Consider the following 12,572-nt stretch of genomic DNA (forward strand, 5'->3'; position numbering starts at 1 on the left):
CTCTTTTCCCTGCACCTTATCACATCTCTCCCTTTTTCACTTCTCTTTCCCCCTCTCTTCACCTGTTTGTTCCCCTTCTTTCTGCCTTGCTCTGTAGTGCTCGCGCTCTCATCTCTGCACTTCCAACTCCCACCCCCCTTTCTTTCCCTGTCACTCTGTCTGTGTCTGTCTTCCAGCTTTTACTCTGTTTCGTTCCCTCCCTCCCTGGCTGTGAGTACCTGTGACAGTCCCTATTTTTCTATTCCCTGTTTTTTGCCCCCCAGCTGATTTTCCTCAATCTCTCTCTCTCTCTCTCTCTCTCTCCTTTTGCAGTCATTGTCAGAACATGTTGATGGAAGCTCGCAGGACAGGGAGTAGTTTGAAGATCATCTTTAAAAAAAAAGATAAACTTCTCATGTTTTTCAGACTACTTCTGAGAGAAGCATTAAAGATCGCAAGACTAGCAGCAAAATTCCAAAGAAAGAAGCGGTGATTTTCTCTCTCAGCTTCTCACTCTGCTCTTGCTCTATCCTAACTTTCCATTCTTATCTTTGACCATATGCCTCAGCCACACTGCCTTCAGTTTCATGCCTTCCCTCATCTCCCATCCCCACCATTTCCCATTTGTTCTCTCCTCTACTGTCATCCTCGTGGCTCGTTGCCCCCCAAATCTCTTGACTTTTTCCTATTACCTTCTCTCTATCTCTGGTTAGTGCTGCTTTGATTCTCTCCTTATGCTCATTTTGGACCTGCTCTCTTTCCTTGCTACTCACCCTGCTGCTTCCTTCTATTCTCCTCCTCATCAGATCTCCTCAACCCTGCTCTTCAAATCTTGTCTTATGGTTCTCAGTCGTCATTTTTCATCTTTTCCCAAGTAGAAGTTATTCACATTTGAACTTTGGCCAAGACAGAATGTGGTGGAGGGTTGTTTTGTGAACTGGAAGCCTGTGACCAGCGGTGTTTCACAGGAATCTGTACTGCATCTGCTTTTGTTTGTCATTTATGAGAGTGATTTGGGTGAGAATATGAGGCATGGTTAGTAAGTTTATGGATGACACCAAAATGGATAATATAGTAGACCGTGAAGAAAGTTATCTAAGATTACAAGAAGACCTTGATAATTGGGTCAATGGCCTGAGGAGTGGCAGATGGAATTTAATTTGGATAAATGCGAGGTATTGCATATTGATTAAACAAGCATGACTTGTACAGGTAAGCCCTGGGTAATGTTAAAGGACAGAGATCTAGGGGTTCGGGTACATAATTCTTTGAAATTTGCATCACGGGTAGACAGCGTGGTTAAGAAGGTGTTCAGCATACTTGCCTTGATTTCTCAGACCTTTAGAAGTTGGACGTTGTATTGAGGTTGTACAGAGAGTTGATGAGACCTCTTTTTCAGTACTATGCGCTGATCTGGTCGCCCTGCTGTAGATAGGACATTATTAAATTGGAGAGGGTTCAGAAAAGTTATTTTGAATTCGTTTGTGGATTGTGGACTTTGCTGGCTGACCAGCATTTATTGCCCATGCATACCTGCCCTTGAGAAGGTGGTGGTGAGCTGTTGCCTGAACCACTGCAGTTCACCTGTTCTGGGTTGAGCCACAACGCTATCACCCAAGGGTTTCCAGAATATTGACCCAGTGACAGTGATTGACACAAGTCAGGATAGTGAGTGGTTTGGTGGGGAACTTGCAGGGGGGGTGGTGTTTCTGTGTATCTACTGCGCTTGTCCTTCTAGATGGAAGGTGCTATCTGAAGATCTTTGGTGAATTTCTGAACTGCACACTGCTGCAATTGAGAGTCTGTAGTGGAGGGGGTCGATGTTTTTGGATGTAGTGCCAATCACATGGGCTGCTTTGTCCTGGATAGCTTCAAACTTGAGTGTTGTTGGAGCTGCACCTAGGCAAGTGGGAGGTATTGCATTACAGTCCGACTTGTGTCGTGTAGATGGTGGACAAGCTTAGGAGAGTCAGGAAGTGACCTGCTCTTGTGGCTACTGTGTTTATGTGGCAAGTCAATTGAGTTTCTGGTCAATGGTAACCCACAGGATTCAGTGAGGGATTCAATGTTGATAACAGCATTGATGTCAAGGGGTCGTGATTAGATTGTGTCTCATTGGTGATGGTCCAAGCCTGGCATTTGTGTGGCACGAATGTTACTTGCTACTTGTCAGCCCAAGCCTGGGCATTGTTCAGATCTTGTTGCATTTAAACGTGGACTGCTTCAGTATCTGAGAAATTTACCAGGATGTTCCCAGGAATGGAGGGTTTGAGTTATGAAAACAGGCTGGGACCTTTTCCACTGGAGAATAGGAGGTTGAGATGTGACTTTATAAGGGATTATAAAATCATGAAAGGCATAGATAGCTGAATTGCAAGGGTCTTTTTCCCTTGGCTGGGGGAGTTCGAAATCTAGAAGTTCATTCCACACATGAACCACTTTGTGTAAAAACATTTCCGGATGTCTTTTTTTAAATCTTTCTTCTCTCACTTTAAAAAATATGTCCCCCCTAGTCTTGAAATTCCCCACCCTAAGGAAAAGACATCTACTGTTCATCTTATCTATATCCCTCATGATTTTATAAACCTCTATATAGTTCAGTTGCCAAATATTCACTTGTGGCATATGTGAAATGGCGTGCATTTCTAAAGAGCCCAGACACACACAATGTGGCCGATTAGGAGTAGTGCATCAGTTTTTCATTTTTGAATAGCTATAAGACTTATAAGAAAGGGTTGGGATAAGCCCATAATCCTGAAGGACTGTGGGGTTGGGGAAATGAAAAGAAATTGAGGTCAGAGATGTGGAAGGGCATGACACAAATGCAATAGAAATGCAGGCAGGAACTGGACAGCGGATGGCTAAGTATGTACTGGGCAATGTAAGAACTCTTAAACTTAAGAAGCAAGAAATTATGACATAGGAAGAAATTATTCGGGTTCCTGTGAATGCATACATCGGTGACTGTCACTGGGAGGGACTGTAATAGACAATAAGTATAGGTCATTCACATTTGAAAGGGAAGGCATACAGTACTATGGTAGGGAGCGAGTAGAGCAAGAGGTTTAAGAAAAAGTTAATGTAGTTACATGAAGAGTAAGGAGGTAGAGAGACAAATAGAGATATCATGATGTGGTGCAGCATTAAGCACTGCTTTTCGTCATTTATGTAAATAATTTGGATGTGAATATAGGAAGTATAGTTAGTAAGTTTGCATTGACCCCAAAATTGGAGGTATAGTGGACAGCAAAGAAGGTTACCTCAGAATACGATAGGATCTTGATCAGGTGAGCCAATGGGCCGAGGAATGGCAGATGAAATTTAATTTAGATAAATGTGATTTGCTGCATTTTATAAAGGCAGATCCAGGCAAGTAAGATCCTGGGGAGTGTTGCTGAACAAAGAGACTTTGGAGTGCAGGTTTATAGTTCCTTGAAATTGGAATCAATGGAGTCACAGATATTTAGGATACTGAAGAAGGTATTTGGTATGTTTGCCTTTATTGGTCAGTGCATTGAGTATAGGAGTTGGAGGGTCATGTTGCGCCTGTACAGGACATTGGTTAGATCACTTTTGGAGTACTGCATGCAATTCTGGACTCCCGACTGCCGGAAGGATGTTGTAAAACTTTAAAAAGTTCAAAAAATATTTACAAGGATGTTGCCAGGTTGGAGGGTTTGAGCTTTTGGGAGCGGCTGAATCGACTGGGGCTATTTTCCATGGATTATCGGAGGCTAATGGGTGACTTTATAGAGGTTTATAAAATCATGAGGGGCGTGGATAGGGTAAGCAGACAAGGCTTTTTCCCTAGATGGAGGAGTCCAAAACTAGAGAGCATAGGTTTAAGGTGAGAAGGGGAAGGTTTAAAAGGGACTTAAGAGGTGACTTTTTCACGCAGAGAGTGGAATGAGCTGCCAGAGGAAGTGGTGAATTTAAAAGGCATCTTAATGGCTATATGCATAGGAACATGGGGAGGCCATGGCCTAGTGGTGTTATCCAGAGACCCAGACACCGTTCCAGGGATCCAAGTTTGAATCCCACCGTGGCAGATGGTGGAAATTGAAATCAATAAAAAATGATTCTGGAATGAACAGTTTAATGGTGACCATGAATCCATTGTCGGTTGTTGGAAAAACCCATCTGGTTTAGTAATGTCCTTTAAGGAAGGAAATCTGCCGTCCTTACCTGGTCTGGCCTACATGTGACTCCAGACCCACAGCAATGTGGTTGACTCTCAACTGTTCTCTGGACAATTAGGGGTGAGCAATGAATTCTGGGCCTAGCCAGCGATGCCCTCATCCTATGAATGAATTAAAAAATGAGGAAGGGTTCAAAGGGACATGGGCCAAATGCTGGCAAATGGGATTAAATTTATTTAATCTAGTTGGTATGGACAAGTTGGACCGAAGAGTCTGTTTCCAAGCCGTACATCTCTATGACTCTATAATTTTGGCATCTCTTCCTTTAAATGTTTAAAGAAGGTTTTGCTATCCAGCTTGATATTCCTTGCATGTTTATCCTCAAAGTTTATATTCTCCCTTTTTTTCTCTTTGGTCATGTTTTAGTTGTTTTCTTTAAACATTCCCAATCCTCTAGTTTAACACTAATCTTTGCTGCATTGTTTGTTTTATCTTTCAATTTCCTGATTAACCATGGTTGACATCCCTTTCCTAGAATCCTCCTTTCCACTGCAGTATATCTTTACTCTGAGCAATGAACTATCTTCTTAAACATCTGCCATTGATCTTCAACTACCTTTGCTGCTAAACTCTTCTCCTAATCCACTCCAGAAAGCTACTCACTTGAATTCTAACCACTTTTTAAACTCCTACATAGGCATGCAGACAAGCAAAGAAACATAAATGTGGAGTATCATGGTGCAACTTCAGTAGTTTGCAGGATTCAACGAGGAGTCATTTTTTTTCTTTTTCCAAGCCCTTCTGGCCTTTGATCATCATCTTTCACAAAGCCATACAACTCAGAAGTAGACCCTTCCATCTAGCCAGTCCATGTCAAGCAAAATCTCAAACTAAACTAGTCCCATTTGCTTGCGCTTGGCCCATACCCCTTCAAATATTTCTTATTCATGTTCTTATCTAAATGTCTTTAAAATATTGTAACTGTACTTGCATCTGCCACTTCCTCTGGAAGTTCATTCAAAACACGAACCGCTGTCTGTATTAAAAAAAAATGCCCATCATTTTATCAATCTTTCTCCCCTCACCTTAAAAATATGACTGAAGTCCTTCCAGTTCTTTACTAAATGTACTGGATGATTGACACACTGATTCTTCAGTCACTGATTAGAGGAACTAGTTTATAGCACATGAGTGAACATCCTTCAGTTTTAGGTTACTTCATTGCAGAGGCGATCCTATCTATCTGCCCGGGAACCAATCAGAAAGTTGGTATCATGTTGATGTTTCTTGGCCCAAACACCTGGTCCTGAATGAGAAACCAGTCAACAGTCTGTCACTGGGCAAAACCTGCCCTGAACGCAGACCCATTTTGAGTCTCAAATATCTTCCCTGCTCCCCCATTGTCTTTACTAAATTCATTCATGGGGCATGGATCTGGTTGGCTGAACCAGTGTTGACTGCCCATCCCTGGTTGCCCTTGAGAAGGTGGTGGTGAGCTGCATCCTTGCTCTGCTGCAGTCCATGCAACAGTCCAACTCTGACAGTTATTAGTAACTGTTACGTTTTAAAACTACAACATCTACAGTCCTGGTTCAAAGTAATATCTGTTTCCAATTCTGGTCCAACATCCAAATAAGGAAGAATAAAAAGATGTGATCTTTCCACAATCTGGATAATGGAACAAGCAGGAGAGCCAAAGTAGATAGTTTGGTGAGAGGTGGTGGAATGGATGGTGCTACTGGAAGAAAGGGAAGGGAGGAGGCAGGCAGTGGGATAGCTTGAAGAGATGGCAGGTGTGGGAAGGAATGGATAGTTCAGCAGAAAGGGAGTAGCAGGACAGCGCGAGGGTGCAAACATCAGGGAGAGACAGGAGTACAGAATTGGACAAAGGACAGCACAGAGTTGTCTTGAAGTCACAGATGTGTAAAATGGTGAATTATGACTGAAGCACTCTGTTGGTTTGGGGAGGAATGGAGCTGTACAGTTATGCTACTGAAACTGCAAGTAAGTCTATCATGTTAGAAAAGCCTCACCTCGGGGCATCAATGGCTTTATTTTAATGCAAAGGGAGTAGGTGAGGTTCTAATTTTCCTGCTTTTACATGAGAATGACTTGACTGCATTCCTTGTTGTACCTTTTTCCTGATCTCATGCTCAAAACTGAGAGTTGTACTGGATTATGTTCCATTCTGATGCTTTCAGCACAACTCCCTTCATTTACCTAAACGCCTTCTGAGCAGATTTGCAGTGGCCCTGTTTTATTCTTGCACCAATGGCAGTTGAACAGACCATTTTCTTTTAAACAAGAAGGAAGTTAAAATAGGAAGTTTCAACGAACCAGTGCTAATGTCCTGAATTTTCCTTCTAAGAAATATGTTTTGTTTTTCTATTTGCAAAGGAAAAGGACATCTTTCCCTTTAACCTGGATGAATTTGTAACTGTGGATGAAGTGGGTGAAGATGAAGTGGGTGAAGAGGAAGGCACTTCTGAGGATCAGGTTCCTGAAGGTAAATTTAAAACCAATGCCCAACCTTCAGAAAAGGCTGAGACAGAGGCAGCAATGGACATCAAGGAACAAGAACCAACTCCAGGTAAAGTCATTGTCCTGGATTTCTCACACAGTAACAGTCAACCAGGGAGGCCCAGGAATCAGAATTTACACATTCCACAGAATCTCTGGGTCCATCCAGACAGCACACCTAACACATCCAGGGTTCCAGTCCTGTGTTTGAACTGTGATGGAGGACAATATACAGTATGTAAAGTTGAATATCTTGGTAGTTTATTGAAATATAAACAGAAAATGCTGGAAGTGCATTTGCTAATTCATCAGACAGAAGTATTTCTTCACAGATACTGACAGACCTGCAGAGTATTTTGAAAGTTTAATTTCAGAGTTCCAGTATCTACTGTTATTTTCCTTCAGTATAATTTAAAAGGAATTGGGTAATTTAGTTGGGAGAAGAGAAAAGAAGTTGGAAATCTTGTGTAGTAGTTGGACTGTACCAAATAGCTTCTCCTGTGCTATAAATTCCACAGTGGTGCAACAGATTTGTCTCTCTGAATGTTGAGTTGTATGTTCGTCCATCATAAGGTCAAAAGTGTGGGTGTTCAGCACTGTTCGTATGGTCACTCCTGTCTAAGCCCAGTTTCTATGGAAAGTCTCAAACAATGAATAAAGAATCCAAAGAATAGTAGCTAAATTTACTGATGATACTAAGGTAGGAAAGTAAGTTGAAGTGTGTTCAACACCATTCACAATTCAATGGACTACTTCAGTACCTGTATTCAAATATAGCAAGACCTGGATAATATCTAGGATTGCACTGACAAGTAGCAAGTAACAAATGCGAGAGCATGATCATATCAATATTCAGTGGCCTTAGCATTGCTGGATCTCCCACCATGCATATCCTGGAGATCACCATTGACCAGAATCTGAACTAGACTGGCCATATAAATACTATGGCTTAAAGAGCAGATCAGATGCAAGGAATCCCGCAGCAAGAGCCCTGTCAACCATCTACAAGGTAAAAGTCAGGTGTATATTATAATACTCCCCACACTCAGCAAGCTCAGCACCATCCAAGACAAAGTAGTCTGCTTGATTAGCGCCACATCCACAAATATTCATTCCCTTCTCTTGCAGCATCCGTGCAAAGAAAGCAAAATTAACATTTCAAGTTTGATGACCCTTCATCAGAACTGATAGCTAGGAAAGATTGATACTTATGTTGATGGCAAGGGAGAGGGGTGGGTACGAAAAGAGTGAATCAATAGGTGGAGACGGAACCCAAAGTTAACGTTGTGATTGTTTTACCAGAATACTTCATACTACTGAGTTTGCGATCTCTGTCCATTTAACTAGTGTTTCTGTTCATCCTCCCAAAGTTAACAAGTTCACATTTCCCCATGTATTCCGTCTGCTAAATTATTGTCCACTCATTTAATTAGATTACTTTACATAAATTTACTTTCCTATCAACTTACTTTCCTACCTTAGTGGCATTGGTAAATTTAGCTACCATATTTTGGATCCTTAATTTTTGTTTAAGATTTTCCGTAACATCTGGGCTGAGGCAGGAATGATTGAAACTGGGCTCTACAACACAAAGGATGGTTATTCCAATTTAAGTTAGAGTTAAATCCCAACTCCAAAGGCATTACTAGGGAAGTGTGAAGAATACTTTTTTGAGATATCTGTGATAAGCTTCTGGATGTGGGGAGACTGTAACTGCATTTCCATCCCAGAAAAGAATTAATTGCAGAAATGGTGGAGATAGAGCATAGACCAGGTGGACTGAAAGGCCTCTTCCTGGGTTGTCAACTTGGTCTAACTTTATGCATACGTGTTCACAAGAAACCATGTCTTTGTCCCACAGCAAGTGATACATCGACAACGGTGATGGAGACAACGGATCTGAAATCTAAACCTGCAAGCCAGCCTGAACTCCAAGCCAAGGCCCTTCCCCAAGTCAAGCCCGAGCCTCAGGTCAAGACTGCTGCCCAGGCCAAGGCTGAACCTCAGGCCAAGGCCCTTTCCCAAGCCAAGGCTGAGCCCCTAGCCAAGTCTGCTTCCCAAGCTGAACCTGAAAACCAGCTTCAGACTGAGACAACTGTAAAGGAGGAGCCTATGGAGGCAGAATCGGAGAAAGCTCCAGCACAACCATCTGATACCCCTGCATCGGCACCCAGTAAAGTCCTTCCTCTATCAGACTCCAAACTAGAAGCAGCTGGGACCATTGCTGGCAAGAAGGAAGCAGCACCTTCATCAGGTGGGGATGGTGAACCTTCCTCCAAAACAGTGGGACAACCCAGCAGTCTAACCCCAACTCCTGCATCATCTGTTAGCTCTGGAGGAGACAGCACCAAGTCGACAAGGCTGGAGCAGCGAGCAGGTGAGTGATTTATACTGGGGAATGAACTGTTCAAGCTGAAGCTCCAGATGGAATATAAATTATTGGCAAACTTGCTGATTGGCAGGCAACAGAATGGACAAAATGGCCAGATACTCTAAATGAAACAAAGAACAGTACAGACCTTTGGCCCACCATGTCTGTGCCAACTATGGTGCCATTCTAAACTAATGCCATCTGCTTACACTAGGTCCCTCTATGCTCTGCCTATTCACGTGTCTTGTCCAAATGCCTCTGAAACATTACTATCATCTCTGTCTCTACCACCTTTCCTAGTAGCACATTCCAGGCACCTACCACCCTCTGTGTAAAAGGGAAAGCATGCTTCACACCTCCTTTAAACTTTCCTCCTCTCACCTTTGACATGTCTACAATGACTCTTACCAATTTTTGCAGATGTACCATAGACAGCATCCTATCTGGATGTATTACAGCTTGGTACACCGACTGCTCTGCCCAAGACCACAAGAAACTACAGAGTTATGAACGCAGACTAATTCATCACAAAAAAACATTCTTCCCTCCATTGGCTCACTCTGCACTAACTGCTGCTTTGAGAAAGCAGCCAACGTAATCAAAGACCCCTCACAGCCCAGTTATACTCTCTTGCACCCTCTTCCATCAAGCAGAAGATGCAAAAGTTTGAAAACATGCCAACAGATTCAAGAACACATGCTTCCACACTTATCAGGCTTATGAATGGACCTCTCTTATATTAGAGTTGGTCTTGCTCTGCAACTTCTCTGTGGCTGTAGCACTATATTCTGAATTCTGTTCCATTACTCTGATGTAAGGTATGATTTGTCTGGTTAGCAGACAAAACAATACTTTTCACTGTATCTCAGTATATGTGATGAAATTTATCAAAATCAAACCAGTGTCCCATAGTATTTGACATTTCCACCGTATCTAGGCCTGTCATAATTTTATATGTTTCTATCAAGTCACCTGTCAGCCTCTAACACTCCAGTGAAATCGGTCCAAGTTTGTCCAATCTCACCTTATAGCTATTAGACTTCAATCCAGGTCATATCTGGGTAAATCTCTTTTGCACCCTCTCCTTCCGAGAATGTGACCAGAACGCCACAAAAATATGGCCTAACTAAAGTCTTATACAACTAAATATTAGAAAATGACTAGTGTCCCACAAGGACCTATCTTGGGGGCTCAATTATTCATCATATTCTCTAAATGATGCAAAATTCAAAAACCACAGAGATTTAGGATTTCACAGAGAATAAACCATTAGTCTTTTCTGTTGAAGAATAGAATTCAAGTGTCTGTAAGTCATTCTTCAGTTATGCAAAGCCATTATCAGAGTACACTTGGAGAACTTTGCACAGCTCTGGACTCCACACATTAGAAAGGACATTGGCTCCCAAGAATGTACCTGCAGGGAGTTATAATTCCTGGAATTATAGAGTGGTTTAATCTAAGATTATGAAGATGATAGTGGCGTAGTGGTAATATTGACACTGAGCAAAGGCTGTGGGGACTCAGGTTCACATCCCATCATGTCAGCTTATGGAATTTTAATTCATTTAATGAATCTGGAACTTAAAGTTCATCTTATCTCAGTCATTGTGACCATTAAACACTGCTTGATTCCTTGACTGAACCTGCCTCCACCACACTGTCACGCTCTACATTCTAGTTCATAAATGTTTGATGTATCAGTTTTTGCTCATTCTGCCTTTGCTACTTTTGCCAATTGCCTTAAACCTATACACCCTGATTCCAAGTTCTTCAACAAATGGATTTTCCCTACTTATAGAATCATAGAGTCATACAGCATGGAGATCGATCCTTCAGTCCTCCTAGGCCATGTCAAACATGTTCCCAAACTAAACTAGTCCCACCTGCCTGTGCTTCATGTAGTTATCCAAATATCTTTTAAAAGTTGTAACTGTACCTGGATGTGCCACTTTGTCTTGCAGTTCATTCCACACATCAACCACACTATGTTTTAAAAAAAAGTTGTCCCTCATGTCCCTTGTAAACCTTTCTCCTCTCACCTTTAAAAGAATGCCCCCTGGTTTTGCACTCCCACATCCTGGGGAAAAGACCCTTGCCATTCACCTTATCAATGTCTTTCATGATTTTATAAACCTCTGTAAGGTCACCTGTCAGTCTCTTTCCCGTTGGAAAAAAGTCCCAGCCTATCCAGCATCACTTCATAACACAAATCCCCCTTTCCCAGCAGCAACATTTTCAAGATCCCACACGTTTTAAATACCTTTATCGAATTCTCTCTCATCCTTCTCGAAGGAAAAGTTACAACTTTCACAGTGTATCTGCATTATGGAAATTGCTCATCCCTTGAAATGTTCTCCTGTTTCTCTTTTGCACACTCTCCAGTGCCTTCACACCTTCCTAAAGCATGATGCCCAAACGTTTTCCAGTTGAGACTGAACCCAGTGCTCTGTGCAGCTTTAGCAAACCCTACTTGTGTTTGTACTCTGAGACCCTTTTCATAAAGTCTCAGGTGTTACATGCATCTGTCAGTACATCTGTTTGTCACACTCGGTACAGTTTGTGTATGTAACTCACTGATCCTGAGGATCTCTCAGTACAGGTTTGTATGTGTCTGTAACTCACTGATCCCAGGGATCTCTCAGTACATGTGTGTGTCTGTAACTCACTGATCCTGAGGATTTTTCAGTACAGGTTTGTATGTGTCTGTAACTCACTGATCCCAGGAATCTCTCAGTACAGGTGTGTGTCTGTAACTCTCTGATTCTGGGATCTCTCCGTACAGGTGTGTGTCTGTAACTCACTGATCCTGGGGATCTCTCAGTACAGGGGTGTGTGTGTCTGCAACTCACTGATCCTGGGGATCTCTCAGTACAGGGGTGTGTGTGTCTGTAACTCACTGATCCTGGGGATCTCTCAGTACATGTGTGTGTCTGTAGCTCACTGATCCCGGGGATCTCTCAGTACAGGTGTGTGTCTGTAATTCACTGATCCCGGGGATCTCTCCGTACAGGTGTGTGTCAGTAACTCACTGATCCCGGGGATCTCTCCGTACAGGTGTGTGTCTGTAACTCACTGATCCCAGGAATCTCTCAGTACAGGTGTGTGTCTAACTCACTGATCCCAGGGATCTCTCCGTACAGGTGTGTGTCTGTAACTCACTGATCCTGGGGATCTCTCAGTACAGGGGTGTGTGTGTGTGTGTTTGTAACTCTCTGATCCCGGGGATCTCTCGGTACAGGTGTGTGTCTGTAACTCACTGATCCCGGGGATCTCTCAATACAGGTGTGTGTCTGTAGCTCTCTGATCCCGGGGATCTCTCGGTACAGGTGTGTGTCTGTAACTCACTGATCCTGGGGATCTCTCAGTACAGGTGTGTGTCTGTAGCTCTCTAATCCCGGGGATCTCTCGGTACAGGTGTATGTCTGTAACTCCCTGATCCCGGGGATCTCTCAGTACAGGTGTGTGTCTGTAACTCCCTGATCCCGGGGATCTCTCAGTACAGGTGTGTGTCTGTAACTCTCTGATCCCGGGGATCTCTCAGTACAGGTGCGTGTCTGTAACTC

The 12,572-nt window shown here is 42.8% G+C and overlaps 1 protein-coding gene across 1 annotated transcript in view; it reads left to right on the top strand.

Moving 5' to 3' along the window:
• The window catches only part of znf638 (zinc finger protein 638), a 173,599-nt gene that overhangs the window by 156,722 nt on the left and 4,305 nt on the right, over window positions 1–12,572 (top strand). The window contains exons 20-21 of the mRNA XM_043691939.1: window positions 6,516–6,708; window positions 8,500–9,015. Of these exons, the coding sequence (XP_043547874.1) occupies window positions 6,516–6,708; window positions 8,500–9,015 (709 nt within the window). The remainder of the gene's footprint in view (window positions 1–6,515; window positions 6,709–8,499; window positions 9,016–12,572) is intronic.

The sequence above is a fragment of the Chiloscyllium plagiosum genome, chromosome 1 (genome assembly GCF_004010195.1).
Source record: "Chiloscyllium plagiosum isolate BGI_BamShark_2017 chromosome 1, ASM401019v2, whole genome shotgun sequence".
In the NCBI taxonomy this organism is placed as follows: domain Eukaryota; kingdom Metazoa; phylum Chordata; class Chondrichthyes; order Orectolobiformes; family Hemiscylliidae; genus Chiloscyllium; species Chiloscyllium plagiosum.